Here is a 15039-nt window from a genome sequence, read left to right as displayed (position 1 = left end):
ACACCCCACATGCCCACTGGGCTGACAGGGCACACACTCACCTGGATCCCGGGAGGTCCTGGTGGCCCAGGGGGACCAGGCATGCCTGATGGGCCTCGCATCCCTTCGCTGCCCTGGAAAACAGCCCACCCCCAAAGTCAGCAGGGCCTGGCCCCCTCCCTGGAGACCAGGCCCTGACCCAGGCATTCTGGTGACCCGTGAAAGCTTGGACAGCTGGCTTCTAACCCTAGTGCTGTCCAGGCCAACCTAGATGTCACCTACAAGGCACCCTCCCCTGCTCCCTGCTCTGTGAGAAGGGACAGAGCCCGTCCTGGCCAGCTTCCTCGTCAGAGCGAGCAGGAACTGGCACAGCAGGGCTCAGCAGGCATGTGCTAAACTGGAAACACGTGTCCAGTGCCCTGGGGTCTCCACAGCACGCCACTGGATGTGGTCATTGATCTCCCACGACGAGAAGGGTAGGGCGGCCCCTGTCCTCAGGGGGCTCGTGATCCAGCAAGGGGTCCAGGCTCACCCTGACCCAGGACAACGCCACAGTCCACGCGCTCTTTGTGAACAGGGGGCAGTGGGAGCTCAGCAGAGCGAGCTGTCACTCTGGCTGGGGCCCGGGGAAGCATCATAAAGAGGAGTCACCAGACACTGGACTCTGAGGGGCTGGAGCAGGCCCAAGAGAAAGGGCAGCCAGAAGCAACCGACGAGAAAGGCAAAGGTTTGGCCTGGGTGGCCGGGACCATGCGATGGGTGGGGCGGGCCAGGAGGCTGGAGTCACAGCCTGACCTGAAAGGGCCCGGAACACTGTGCTGAACTTGATCCAGCAACCAGCAAGGTGTTCTCCCGACTGCACTTCACAGCACCCTAGGGCTTCCTGGAGCTGGGCACAGGAGGTGCAGACCAGAGGGTGGGACTCCAAGGCCTCCTAGCCTGTCTTAACAAAAGCAGCCCCACTTGCATCTGTCTGATAGACTGAGATGTCACATGAACTTTTTCTTGTGATCACAAGGCTCAGGGAGGGGCTGGCGTGGAGTAGAGGATAAAGCCACCCCCGAGATGCCAGCATCCCATATGGGTGCTGGTTTGTGTCCCGGCTGCTCCACTTCTGATCCAGCTCCCTGCTAATGGCCCGAGAAGAGCAGTGGAGGATGACCCAAGTGTTTATAGGCCTCTGACACCCACGTGGGAGTGGCTCCTGACTCCTGACTTTGGCTTGGCCCAGCCCAGCCATTGTGGCCATCTGGGGAGCATAGCAGTAGATGGAAGATCTCTCTCTCTCTCTCTCTCTCTCTCTCTCTCTCTGAATTTCAAATAAATCTTAAAAAAGAAAAGGCTCAGGGACTACAAAGCAAAGTCCAAAAACCCCTGCTACAGGCACTGGAGAGCCGTGGAAATTTCCAGGCAGGAGAGTGAGGAGAGCAGGTGGGTGACTTGGACTGGGTACTGGGTACTGGATAAGGAGCAGGAAGAGAGGCAGGGTGGGGGGCAGGGCGGGCACCGCACTCCCCCAGTGGGCACAGGGCAGCTGTTCTGGACCAGTGGCTGTGTGGGCGGCAGAGGGGAAGGGATCCACCTCCAGACCCAGCAATAGGGGAAAGCTCTAGGGGCAGTGCAATGCCACCAGGCACCAGGAGGGGTCAGCACAGCCCCAGCCAAGGGCAGCCCCCAGCAGGAGTCCGGAGGAGAACCACACTGGCCAGGCTTCTAGGATCCTCTGCGGTGACCAGCCTGAGGAGCTCAGGGGCAGCCACTTGGGCCCTCCACTGGAAGGGGAGGGAAGGAAGCTGGCAGCCGCCACGGCCACTCGTGGCTGACAGGCACTGGCTCGGGGAGGCGGTGAGGGGCACAGGGCTCTCCCGGAGCTGGCAGTCCTGGCACTACTACTGACCTATTGTTCCACTACACCCCCCTCCCTGGCCTTTCGGGCCCCCTACGGGTGTTCCCTCACCTGAAGTTAATTGAGTGCTTTCAGAAGAAATTCCCGAGAGGCTGCAGGACTCCTGCCCTGCCCCTGGCCCCCAGGACAAGCTCGGAAGTCAGTCCTGGGGCCTCATCCACCACCCACCCGGCACATCTAGGGACCCCAAGCTCAGCTGAGCTACCAGGTGGCATCGCATCTCTGTCTAGCCAAGCTCAATGGCAGCCAGCATGGATGGGTCTCCCCGGACTGCTCTTCCTGCCCGTACTGGTCACTGGGGCACAGGCCCCCAGTTGCCTCTTAAGGGACCTTGGGGACAACCTGAGCATGGCTGCCCTGACCCAGACCCATTCCTGTGCCAGGTTGGTGCCTTCTTTGGGGGGGATTCCCCCCTACCCACCAGGTCCCCACTCCCCACCCCCACCCCCACGCCAAGTTCCATGGGCCCAGCCCGGAGGCTTCTGCTCCCAGCCTTGATGTCACAGAGCCAGTCTTGGACTTCCCCCGAGGCCTGGTGCTGGTGGTGGGCTGGAGTGAGTGTGGGGAATGTGGGGCTGATTCCTGGCTTTGGCCAGCCTGGGGTCCTGCTCACCTTCTCCGCTTGGGGTCCGGGTGGTCCAGGGGCTCCAACTTTGCCAGGGAATCCTGGAGGACCCTGTGTCAACAAAGCAGCCGCTGGGAATCAAATTAGGGCAGGAGGGGGCCCTTCTTCGCTCCCCCTGTGCGTGTTTCTCTGTTGTTAACGCAATGCGTTTGGACTTCCTAGAACACCACGCAGGGGCATGGTGTCTGCCTGGCCGCTGGGCCCACCCAGGAGGCTTTGCTCTCCAGGTCCTGATTCCTGGACTCCGGCCTGGCCACCCAGGCTGTTCCTCCCCTTCTGGGCCCATCCTCGCCCAGCCTGGCCTGGTCCAGCCTGCCCCTCCCGAGGAGACCACATCAGACGGAGCGGCTCTGGGGCTGTACTCACCGGCGGGCCTGGAAAGCCTGGCTGACCTTGGAATCCCTAGGGGAGAAGCAAGGGACAGTGCTGTGCCGCCCCGCCCTGCCTGGCCACCGGAGAGCGGGTGTGTGTGTGTGTGTGTGTGTGTGTGTGTGACAGAATGAGGCAGCCCCAAGCTGAGCCGCAGGGCTCGCCCCTCTGCCCACCATGGCTGGCAGGTGAGGCCCGAGGTGCCAAAGAGAGCTGGGGACCACCAGGCAGGGAGACCCCGCCTCTTTGTACCTCCCACATCCAGGTCTCAGCCATTACTCACCGGGTCACCCTTCTCACCAGAGTTCCCTTGGGGTCCTCGCTCTCCTCGGGGCCCCTGTCGCCCACAGAGAAGAACACCGCTGGAACCCAGTCCTCCCACCCTCTGACCCAGGGCAGGTCCACCGGGTCCCACATCCACGTCTCCCACCCCTCCCGCACTCACTGCTGGGCCTGGGGGACCTGGGAGGCCTTCTGATCCTGGTGGGCCCTGGGGACACGAGGGAGCAGTCAGTCACTGACGGGGGCGGGGGGGCACGGCACAGAGCAGAGGCAGGTGCGGCAGGAGCCAACTCCGGCTGGCAGCCCTCCCTCTCTCGCCTGAGCTACCTGACGCCAGCCCCCTAACCGTCCTGCTACCACCGGGCTCACTTCAACCTGGCCCACCGATGGCCACCACCTCCTCTTCCCCCAGCACAGCTCTGAGCATGTCACTCTCTTGCTCCCCTCTGCCCATGGAGAGAGGGGCATACCCTCCACCAATGCCGGTCTTGCAGGTGTCCTATGATCCAGTGCCAACCACCCTTCCCGCCTCCCTTCTCTCCTGCCTTGCTCAGTCAGACCGCTGTTCCCTGTGCTCTCACCACTGGGCCTTTGCACGGCTCTCCCCTTTACCTGGAATCCCCACCCGTCCCCACCTGAGCACATCAGCAGATGGCTGTTCCTGCAGCACCCCCCCCACACACACACACAGCCACTCCCTCTGGGCTCCCTCCCACCCTGCATCCAGATCTGGGCCCAAACACCTCCTCACAGAGGCCTTCTGGGACCTCGCTCTGAAAAGCAGCCTGCACCGGCTCCAGCCCCTTAGCCTGCGGTTTCCTGCATAGGTCTCAGCTCTCATCATCCACAGGTCTTTGTTCATTCATCTCAGTGCAGAGCTTGTTTTGTCCCTCAGTGTCCTCAGAAGGGAGCCCGGAGCCCAGCGGGCCCGCCAGAAACGTCTGTCACTGAATATGTGTGACGAGGTCTCTGGAATCCCACTGAGGCCTGGCTGAAGTTTGTGAGCAGGGAGTTGGAGCCTCAGCTGAGGCGTGGGAGGTTTGTCACCAGGAGTCCAGGCCCCAGCACTTCCTCCCTTGGGGGAGTCCCGCCATGGGGCTCTTGGTGTCCTCCTCCTCTAATCACAGCCCCCGCCCGCCCAGAGCTGGGGCTGGGGCTAGAGTTTCAGGCCCACCAGCCTTTGCCTTGGCAGGGGGAGGGGAGGGAGGAGGGAGAGGAAGAGGAGGAGGGGAGGGAGGAGGAAGAGGAAGAGGAAGAGGGAGAGAAAGAGGAGGAAGGGGAAGAAGAAGAAGGGGAAGAGGCGGGGGAGGAGGAAGAGGAGTTCCTCTGCCCCCTTCCCGGGGCAGCCCCCACCGCCAGTCCCCACGAAGCCTGCTGGGATTCAGCTGGACGGGCTCGGGGCAGCAGCAGCAGGGGTCACGGTCTGCTCCTTCACAGGCTGCTAGAACATTCTCTCCAGCCGCCTGCGTGGGTGCAGCAGCGGGTGGGGGGGGAGCAGCTCCCTTTGAAGCCCTTCCTCCCACAGGTCCTGTCCATCCCCGGGCTGCGGGCGACTCACCGACTCCCCCTTCTCTCCCGCGGGCCCGCTGTAACCGCGCTCTCCCTTGATGCCCTGACAAGCGGCAGAGAGAGCGGAATTAGCCCGTGGCCCGCCTGTCGCGGTGCTAATGTGAGGGGTGGATCCTGCAGCTGGCACCCAGACTGGCACTCAGAGGCAGATGGCACTGAGGAGGATGGCTGGGGGAGGTGGGGCCGGGCGGCTGCGGCCCTCAGTGGGAAGCGGGACATGTAGGGGGACGCCTCCCAGCCGTCTGCCCTGCTCTCCCCGCACCCCGGGACAGGTCTGGGACTTGCAGGGTGCTCTGTGAATCTGCCCAGCCAAGGCAGAAATGGGGGGCGGGGAGCCACACCGCCAAACAGCTCCAAGAGGAGGCTGCACAGACGGCAAGCAGAGGCAGGGGCTGAAATGCCGGCAGAGGGGCAACCTGCGGAGGAACACCCAGCCTGGTCCTGCCCCGACCACTGCCCACACCACCAGTACCCCCACATCCAGGTTCCCCTTACTCACAGGCAGTCCCGGGGGGCCCATGGCGCCTGGGTAACCAGGTTGCCCTGGAGGACCCTGCAAATAAAGACAGATGTGATGGGCCAGCCCCTCACCGCTTCTGTTCTCCACTCCTTGAGAGCAGGAGATGGTGGAGGCCCATCCCCCTCCACCAGGACAGCTACCACCCTGGACCCACATTGCCCTAAGCCACAGGTCCCCTGGTGGTAACCAAGACCTAGGACTTTGTGACAAGCCCCAGGCTCCAGGACCCGGAGGCTGAGCCAGAGGAGAGGGCCAGCAAGGGGGGTGATGAGGACCCAGTGGAAGGGAGGGCACACTGAGGGCTGATGCCGTGGGAGGACACAGGGCCACGTGCTCCTTCCAGGGAGTCAGGGCACATCGAGATCTCTGGTCCTGAGGGGCTGCGAAGACCCCCACACTGAGTGATCTGGGTGGAGGGGCAGAGAGTCTCAGAAAGAGGAGTCCACCTCCCCCTGCCATCAGGCAGCCACCCCCCTCCCAGCCCAGGGCCCCCTCCCCGCCCTGCAGCCCTCTTCTTACCGGTTCCCCCTTGTCTCCTGTCAGGCCCCTGAGGCCTCGCTCTCCTTGAAGGCCCTTGGGGAGAAGAATCATGAGAAACCACCCAGGAGCGCACTTCCCACCTGCCCACGGCCTCTGCTCCCATCCTAAGCAAAGGGAGGCGCTAGTGGACCGGCCCCCACGTCCCAGACGAGGTGACCCAGGAGCTGCGCTGCAGAGGGCGACTGTAGGAGGAGGAAAGCCCTAGCAAGTGGTGCCTTTTGGGCACATTACCCCCCACCAGACAGCTACAGAGATATGCCCCCAGGGGGGTGACTCCCAGGGGGACCCTCAGGTGACTGTCACCAGCGTGCCCCACACAGCAAATGAGAGCTTCTGGAAGTGACACTCCCCAGCACAGGATGGCACCAGATGCCCAGCACTTACCTGTCCAGCCCTCCCACCCAGCCCCGAATTAGGACCGTGGAGAGAGACACAGGAGGACGCCCTCCAGCGCGGCCCCTGCCACTTTGTAGCATGGAAGTGATGTTCCCGCCACTCAGCGCTGGAGACCCGCCCATCAGCCCTCACTCCTGACCTGCGCGGGGTCACCACGCCACCACGAGCACACCTTCTCTGCCCCCTTCTCCCTCGGCCCCTCCGGAGACGACACCCAGACCTTTCCACCACACAAGACAGATGGCTAGACGGACAGATGGCCCCTTCACCCAAGCAAGCAGAAACACACGAGGCCCGGCCAGAGAGGAGGACGTGGGGACAGATGGGGCTGTGACAAGGAGGGGCCCTGCTCCCTGAGCCTCTGTCGCCAGGCTTAGGAGGAGAGGAGCCAGGCCCCGGGAACACAAAATCTGACAAACAGGAGGTTAGTTTCCGTGACCCAGGAGGGAGCAGCGGTGAGGATGGAGGTGACTTAAACACACCTGTGACAATGACGACGGCAGAGCAATTAACGACACCTGGCAGAGGGAGCGGGCCAAGGCACCGGGGCCCCGCGACACCCAGAAACCCAACCGGCGGGCGCCACGTGCCCAGCCTCGGAGCAGCCTGGGACTGGCGCCAAGAAAGAGGAGAGGCAGGGGAGGAAGCTGAGGGTTTCCTCTAGAATGGTGGGAAAGGTGTAGGCACGGCTGCCTTTAAATCCCTGGGGTGCTTCTGGACAGCCCTGCCAAGCAGCAGGGCAGCCAACCTGTGCCAGCCTGCAATGTGAAGCCTTGGCGTCTCCGCCGGGCTCCGAGCCAGGGCCTGGCAGGGCCCCAAGAACGACTTTCAGCAAATCTTCCGTCCACACGGCAGGTGGTGGGGAGCAGGAGGCAGAAGGGAGAAGAGAGGAAGAAAAGGGGCTCCAGGGGGGCGCCAACTTAAAGCAAGAAGGTAAGAGAGCTGGGGGGGGGGATGGAGGGGCGCGGAGTGATCCAGGATTGTGAGCAGGCGAGGAGAGAGGAAACAAGAGGGGGTGGCAGCGGGAAGATGAGAGGGAGAACTGAAAAGAGGCAGAACCCGGGAGGACGTCCAAGCTGCTGGCCCCTCGGGGAAGCTGTGGGAAGCTGTGTCGTTAGCTACCGTGCCTGAAGGGCGACAACAAACACCAGGACAGGGAGACAAGCACGAGGCACAGAGACCTGGCTGGCAGGTGGGGGTGGGGGTGCAGTGCTAGGTTCTTACGGGCAATCCGGGGGAGCCAACAGCACCAGGAAAACCTGGGGGGCCCTGGTGGGAGAAACAGGCAGGTCACATCTCACAAGCACAGTCACGCTGGGGCGGCCTGAGGCTGGGGGCCAGGGCGGCACTGTCCAGGCCGCTGGAGGAAGAGACTCGTGGGTGCTCTCGGCCCACAGGGGCAGCTGCTCCTGCCCTTGGCTCCTCTGTCCAGGGGCAGAGACGCGAATCCGCCCCCAAGTCAGACAGTGCTTCCCAAGTCTTCCAGAATCCTCCTGGCACCTTTGTAAGAGTGGAAGCTCCTGTCTTTTTGCCTGGCCCATCCTGCCTGCCCCGCAACCTCTAGTAGGTGGCTCCCACCAGCCACGCATTTTCAGTTCTTCCTGTCTTTGCCGGTTGCTTCCAGTTTCCTGCCACATCAACACCGCAGGGAACTCTGGGGTGGATGCACCTGGCCTGGGCTTTGGAGACTTTGCTCGAGATTTGGCCCCAAGAGCAACGGGCGGCAGCTCCAGCTCAGCCCCCAAACTTCGTGGCACCTGGGGCCACAGGGCTAGCGAAATGTCTGGCCAGAATGCCACACACACACACCCTCCCCGCCCCCCCCGCTGCCCAGGGCTCCTGAGTCCAGTGTCGACTACAGCGGCGGGGGAGAGGAAGCACCCACACGCCCTGCGGGCCTCCCTGGGGAAGGCAGCTCCAGGGCATTCCGTGGTCTGGTGCTGAGGCGGGAAAGGGGGGGACAGTGGGTGTCACCTCCCTCTTGCCCTGCCTGGCAGCTGGGGGATAAGACAGCAGAGGATGTATGAGCCCTATGACCCCTCTGAGAGCAGCTCCAACAGCCCAGGGCACCGCAGACACTTACAATAGGGCCTGGAGGACCCGGGGAGCCTCTCACGCCAGGTGGACCCTGCAAAGGAAACCAAGGGAAATGCATGAAGAGGCCAGGGCCTCCCAACTCCCAACTCAGTCGCTCCAGCCAGAGGCAGCAGGGGCGGCTGTTGCCAAAAGAGGCCCATTTAGTGGATGTTAAAACTGCCCTTCTGTCCACTGGGTCACCCAGTGAACATTTAACCGAACAGCTGTTAGGACACTACAAGTGCTGGTGCAGGTGCCCGGGGCACACTGCCACCCACAAGTCAGGACGTCATCGCCTGCCTCGAGGCACTTGCATTCTGGGACGACGTGGGTACGGGTACGAAGTGGGTGTCTGTGGGATGCTCCTGAACCAAGCCAACGTGCAGGATGTGGGATGGGGATGAGTACAGCGCAGGGAGGGGCCCTGGGGGGCTCCACTTTTAAGAAGATGGTCCAAGAAAGCCTCCCAGAGAAGGTGGTGTTTAAGCCGTGAGCTGGAGGGCAGGCGTGGGCCTAGAAGAGGGGCCCAGGGAGGAAAAGCCAACTGGTACCAGCATGGGGAGAAACCAGCAACCTCGGGGACAGAGGAGGCCCTGGCTGGCCTCTGAGGCTGATGGGGAACCCCAGCCCCCTTGAGGCCTGGCCCCTGGTCCTACCTCTTCTCCTCTCTGGCCTGGCAGTCCCGGAGGCCCAGGCAGGCCAGGGCTCCCAGCACAACCGGGCTCTCCCTCGCTGTTGTCTCCCTGGAGGGGGGATGGGGTGGTGAGAGTGGGCAGTTAGGGCCTCCCCCAACCCCTTGTGCAGCCCAGACTGGGGCAAGACCAGGTGGGGCCCACTCACCCTGGCCTCCTCAGCTCGGGGCCGCTCCCGCTCCAAGAAGCACTGGGGGTGGGGGACAAGGTGGGGCTCTGTCAGGTGAGGCAAGCAGGGAGCCCTCCCCCACCGGGCCTGCCCCGAGCCCGGCGCCTACCCGGGCGCAGTTGTCCAGTCCTGGCACACCGGGGATGCCCTGGTCTCCCTTCTCTCCTTTCTCCAGCAGGGACACAGAGCGGGCCGTCTGGCCCTGGACGCAGTCCCCACAGATGCTCTGCGGAGGGAAGGGGAGGGCAGTGGGGCCTGGGGTGGGGCGGCAGGGCGGGGAGATGGCCAGGTTGGGCCACACGGGGGCACCCTGACCAGCAGCCGTCCTCAGCCCACACTCTCCTGCCCCAGCCCCACGCCTGCGGCAGCTTTGCTCCGCCCCCAGGGGACCCAATCCCAGCCATCGGCTTTGAGTTTCCTCCAGGAAGGAGCTCTGGCAAAACCAAGCCAGAGCCACTTTCCAGACAGGCGTGTGGGAGGAGGCGGAGGGGCCCGCAGAGGGACCATCTGTCCCGGCTGTCCCCGCAGCCTGCAGCCACTGCCAGGACAAGGCATGCGGGTTGAGGCTGAAAATGCTGGCTCCAAACGCAGCTTCGCGGCCCAAGGGAGCGGGGGAAACCGCTGTGGGGGAAGCCGGGCCGTGCCAGACGCCCTCTGGGACCGGGTGGCCCAAGCAGACCCCACTGCTCCCGGGCTCCCCAGCAGGCTGGGTCGGGATCAGAAGGGCCTGCTGCTATCCCGGGATTTTCAGCTTCTTCGGGTCACAGATCTCTCTGAAATTTTGATAAAAGCTACAGGTGTCCCCCACGGAAGGATCAGACCCACTAGAAAAAGCCAGTGTCCGATTGCAGGGGCCTGGGGGGCCTGGAGTTTCTCTGTGGCCTGGTGTGGTGGCCATGGCCTCCCAGGCAGCAGCCCTTGCTCTCCCCTTCACTGTTCGCCCAATGAGAGCAATCACCAGTCACCATTTACTCTGTGCCTGGGAGGCCAGGAGTGGCAATGGACCTTCGCACATTTTCACATCCGGTGCTCAGGGCTCAGGGGGTGGGGATCTTATGAACATTGTGCAGAAGAGCAAGTTGACGCCCACAAGAGGCGGGCGGGACTGCTCTGGGTAGGCAGGAGCCCGGAGCGGCCCTGTCAGTGTGCGGCCTGAGCCAGCGCTCTCCCCCCAGGCCCAGGCCTCCTCTGGGCTGTGGATGCAGCACCCCTTGGGCTGCCACCCAGCCCCTTCTCCAGACCCCGCTCGCTCAGTGGGCGCATTTGGGGATGACGGTGGAGCACGTGGTTACGAAACCAACAAACGAATGGTCACGAGAAGAAATGCCAAATTCTGGGTTTGGAGCCACACAGTCACCGCCCAGGGGCAAGACTTGGGGAGACCCAGGCTGACAGAAGCCGCAATGAGGATGCCGGGGTCTTGCTTGTCACAAGCCCGCAGTTATCTCGACTGTCGCTGCACCAGAGGGTCGGCCCCACCTCCTGCTCTAGCTGTGTCTAGCTGTTCATGGGGGGTGGGGCAGGCAGTCTCAAACTCTGCTTGACCGGGTCCCCGGCAGGGCTGAGGGACGTCCTGGCCAGTGGCAGTGCCAGGAGAAGGGGGCATGCTCTGGGGCCAGGGCTGGGAGGGCCCCCTGGGGATGCTAAGTGCAAAGCCCTGAAGGCAGCAGGAGGAATGAGTGCACCCTCATCCCCTGTGGTGACGAAGCCTGACCCTTCCACTGCATGGGGTGGGGTCTTATGGCAGTTTGCAGGTGCACACCAAACCCAGGCCCTGTATTGCACCACTGGCATGGCTTCTCATTCCCTTGCTGGATTCTTTCTGCACTGACCAGAGAGGGGCTGCAGCCTTTCACCAGCCTTTCTCCTCATAGCCCTCCACTGCCCGTCTCTGCTCTGCTGCAGGTCACGCCCTGATGTGTCCCTGGAGCTCCAGGGCCTCACTGCCAGCTGCCGTGGACCCACTCAAGGTTGGGTTCTGCTGACAGCAGCCGCCATATGGGTCCCTTCCCAGGACTCCTTTAAGCAAATGGTGCCTGGGGGTCTGTTATGAACCAGGCAGCAGCTAGGCCCTGCAAGGCAACTGCATGGATCGCATATTCCCTACAAACAGCCAGCCAGTCGCTCAGCGCTCTGCTTCCTCCCACCCTCCTCTGCAAGGTCTGTGCAACTGAGCACTTACAAGGAGAGTCCCCTGAGGACAACCCCAGCACTCCCAGCCCACCTCGTGCCCGCTTACCTTGAGGAGGTGCTGCTCGATGGGGAGCGACCCCTGCAGGAGACAGAGCGTGGGGGACAGCAGGTGAGGGATGGGGAATTGGGGCAGCCTAGGGAAGCATTACCTCGGCTTCTCCCAGCTTTGGAAGGGAGAGGACAGGGACTCTCCCGACCCATGGCAGCCGCAGGAGCCGCCGTGGGCAGTTCAGCCCTGGGCAGGGAGGGGGTGGCCAGTGAGTTCTGGCAGGTACCTACCAGTTCCGCGGTGAGCCCAGGCTGTCCTGGCAGACCGTTGTTCCCAGGCACTCCCTGCAGCCAGGAAGACAAGAATGAGTGGCCCCCTCTCTCCAGCCTGCTGGTCACCCTGCTCCCTTGTCCTGCCCAGCCAAGCCCTGACGGGCACAAGGTTCACATCTCTTCTGAGCTTGGGAGTCTCCAGATCCTTTGCAGGTGCAGCCAAGAAGGCCCAAAGGAGTGACCCCCCAAAACCAGCCCAATAGAGAGTGCTTTCCCTACAGGCCGGGGTGCAACCAAAACCAGGCAGAGGCGCTTCCATGTGGCTAACATTTCTTTCTGGGCTAAGCAGTTTCTGGCATTTTCTCCTATAATCATCGTGGTTACCTGGTGGTGTTATCTCCATGTTAAAAACAGAGCAAAAAACTCAGAGAGAGTATGCAAACTGCCAAAGGCCACCAAAGAAAAAAGTCACAGGGCTGGGACTCAATGGGGACCACCGGCTTCCGACCCCTCTCATAACGACGATTTCAGCCTCGTTCCTCCAAAGACATCCCCAGAACGTTCGTGTGTACAGCAAGGCGTGTGCCTGCGGCTCAGACCCATCTAGCTGCATGACGAGCTATGTTTGGCAGATTACTTGGGGGGGGGGGGGACTCCATGCCTCAGTTTCCTTATCTGTCAAACAGGGAGAGTTTATGGTGAGGCTTCAAGGAGACAGTGGCTATAGGGAGCTTAGTCCTCCACACCTGGGAGCCTCCCAGGACCCCTGGCCAGCTCACAGTGTGCAACTGGGTATTAAACTCTCCAGGGAAGGTGGGGGGGGGTGTCCCTACTTGAACTCCCAGGAGGGAGTGTACATTAAACACGTGCAGAGTGAAGGCACTGTTGCTTGGCCCGCTCCTCCCTGCACGGGATCTCCTTGGCCTGTGCCGAGACCTGGCCTCCCTTCAAATCCCAGCTCCCAGCACCGGAACACATCGCTGCTGGGAGACTCCTCCAGGCTTGGGTCACACTGGGAGGCAGCCCTCACCCAGCCCCACCGCGTCCCTTCCCACCCAGGCGGCCCCCTCCTCGGCACCAGCAGGGTGGAGGACAGTGCCTGGCACAGGGACAATGCCTGCGTGCTAATTATGATCAGGCCCTCGATCATGACTCAACCCCTGCTCCTCTCTTCAGCGCAGATGTGCGAGTTCAAGCCTGATACTTGGTGATCCCTTCCTGACCCCCCCAGAACTAAGTGGGCGTTCCACCTGCTCTACCATAGAACTAAAGAGTGCAGCCTGAGTTAACACTAGGCTCAACTGCCTACTAGTTATGGGGCCTCGGGCAGATTTCTTATCCTCTGTGCCTCAGTTTCCACATCTGTGAAATGGTTTGGGATGAAACGAGATCACAAGGCACTGGGTGAGCGAGGGCCATGCGTCGCTGAGCCTGCTTCTGCATCCCAAGACAGGAGCGGCTGAGCCCTCCGGCACCTTGTTCGGCACAGGGCAGGGGCCTGCTGGTGGCAGCCTGGGTTTGGGCTCAGGAACTGGCACCAGAAGAGGACTCTGGTGCCCGGGACCAGACTCAGCGGTCACTCTTTTCTGCCTAATGTCAGCATGTCTGGCAGGGTTCACAGCCCATCAGCGCTCCCTGTGAATGGGGCGCTTTGAAAGGACTCTTGGCTTCCCCTAAGCAAACTGGAAGAACCCCCCCCCCCCCACACACACACACAGAATTGGGATCCTGGTGGAGCTTCCCATCAGCAATGGTGGCTTCCTCGCCGTGGCACGTTCCCAGCCCAGAAAGGGGCGGTGTGCTGGGGTGGGGAGGAGCCACCACGTGACTCTGCTTCTCCAGGTGGGAGTCACTCTGCTTCTCCAGGTGGGAGTCACTCTGCAGGGGCTGAGGGTCACAGGCACGGAAGCTTTCCTGCTGGACCTCCTGGGCCCTCTGGGAAAGGTGGCCTGCTGTGCAAGCCACTGGGGAGCTGTGCTGACTGCCAGCGGAAGGCAGCAGAGAGTGCTCTGCGTGGGGGAGGCACAGTCCAGCGTGGCCAATGATCATGGCTGAGATCCTGCTCTGCCGTGACTAAGGGGGTAGCACCCCCTTCCTTATGTAAGGGAGGAGCATGATGCAAGGCTCAGATGGGTGAGAGAATGGAGGCCACACAGCACTTCCCCCCGTCATCACAGTAACAATGGTCAGTGCCTCCCCAGCATTTAGCACGCGCCAGGCTCGGCTTAGACCCCTTGCACACACTGACTCCTCCCATGCACTGGTTTCTGCCCTATGGTGGGGGCGCTGTGGTTATCCCTACTTAACAGATGAAGGAACTGAGACACAGGGAGGTCAACTAACTTGCCCAGCGTCACACAGACAGCACATGGCAGAGCTGGGATTCAAAATCGGGCTGCCTGAGTCTGGAATGCACGCTCCAGTGACAATGCCGCACCCACCTCAGCTCGAAGTCCCTGCTCTCCTTGCTATTTCCCACCTCCGGGCCTTTGCACCTGCTGCTTTCCCTGACCAGGCTGCTCTCCATCACCAGCTTGCCCCCCATTTCCTTTAAGTTTTGATTAATTCCACCTCCTTTTCAGCACTTTTTGCAAATATCTTTCCTGCCCTCCCTGCACCGTCTATCCCCACCCCGACTCCCACTCCGTCTCTCTCCGCAGCGCGTACGTCTAATACACTACATTCTGTTGATTCATCTTGCTTATTGTCTGTCTCTCCTTCTAGACTGCAAACTCCAGGAGGGCAGGGGTCTTTATTTTTGTCCAATGCTGTGTCCCCAGCACCTAAACCAGTGCTCAGAAATCAGCACGTGTACAAAAACATGTGTTGTGTGAACGAATATCAAATGGCAGAGCTCTGGACCGTGTGAGAGATTTGATCTGACCCAGATCCTGCCTTTCTGACATTTGACCAAAGCCTGAGCTTGGCGTCTACCGGATGCTAACACACAACAGGGCATTCCGCAAAAATAAATAAATAAAGGGCTGGGCTCAGCGGGCCCCCTCCTCACCGCCCTGGAGACAAGAGCATGTGGGAGCACGGCTGGGACCAGTTTGAGGAGCACCTGCTCAGAGCAGACACAGAGCACAGAGCAGACACCGTGACCGCACGACCCTGCCACCCGAACCCTTCCCTCTCTCCTCCCCCCTTACCTGCAGCCCAGGCATTCCAGGGGGCCCTGGCGGTCCAGGAACACCCGGAGGACCCTGAGAGAGAGAGAGAAGAAAGAATCAGGGCCAGAGGAGAGCTGTGCCCCATCGCTGGGGGCAGCAGTGGCAGGGCGGGCAAGCCACAGGGCGCCGGCGAACAAGAGGAGAGGCAGGGAGACAAGCGACACACCTGCGGGCCCGGCTGCCATGAGCTGCCCATCCAAAGTCCCGGAGCACCCTGGGTGGGAGTGGGGGTCGCAAAAGAAGAGGAGAGGTTATAGGCAACGTCCACACCAAGCGCGGGGCTGCGTGG

The 15039-nt window shown here is 62.0% G+C and overlaps 1 protein-coding gene across 4 annotated transcripts in view; it reads right to left on the bottom strand.

Moving 5' to 3' along the window:
* The window catches only part of COL16A1 (collagen type XVI alpha 1 chain), a 46389-nt gene that overhangs the window by 8903 nt on the left and 22447 nt on the right, over positions 1 to 15039 (bottom strand). For 2 of the 4 annotated variants that reach the window (XM_051832133.2, XM_017350238.3), the window contains exons 41-57: positions 14917 to 14964; positions 14730 to 14783; positions 11596 to 11649; positions 11363 to 11395; positions 9233 to 9349; positions 9103 to 9144; positions 8919 to 9005; positions 8270 to 8314; positions 7411 to 7455; positions 5770 to 5823; positions 5230 to 5283; positions 4720 to 4773; positions 3325 to 3369; positions 3163 to 3216; positions 2877 to 2912; positions 2499 to 2561; positions 42 to 113 (exon numbers count right to left, since the gene is read on the bottom strand). In XM_051832133.2, coding sequence (XP_051688093.2) covers positions 42 to 113; positions 2499 to 2561; positions 2877 to 2912; positions 3163 to 3216; positions 3325 to 3369; positions 4720 to 4773; positions 5230 to 5283; positions 5770 to 5823; positions 7411 to 7455; positions 8270 to 8314; positions 8919 to 9005; positions 9103 to 9144; positions 9233 to 9349; positions 11363 to 11395; positions 11596 to 11649; positions 14730 to 14783; positions 14917 to 14964 — 957 coding nt within the window. The remainder of the gene's footprint in view (positions 1 to 41; positions 114 to 2498; positions 2562 to 2876; positions 2913 to 3162; positions 3217 to 3324; positions 3370 to 4719; positions 4774 to 5229; positions 5284 to 5769; positions 5824 to 7410; positions 7456 to 8269; positions 8315 to 8918; positions 9006 to 9102; positions 9145 to 9232; positions 9350 to 11362; positions 11396 to 11595; positions 11650 to 14729; positions 14784 to 14916; positions 14965 to 15039) is intronic. The other 2 variants (XM_051832131.2, XM_051832132.2) reach the window with 2 other exon arrangements.

Source organism: Oryctolagus cuniculus, chromosome 7 (genome assembly GCF_964237555.1).
Source record: "Oryctolagus cuniculus chromosome 7, mOryCun1.1, whole genome shotgun sequence".
Lineage (NCBI taxonomy): Eukaryota > Metazoa > Chordata > Mammalia > Lagomorpha > Leporidae > Oryctolagus > Oryctolagus cuniculus.
Note: the sequence above shows the minus strand (reverse complement) of the source record. Positions and strands in the feature narration are given on the sequence as shown.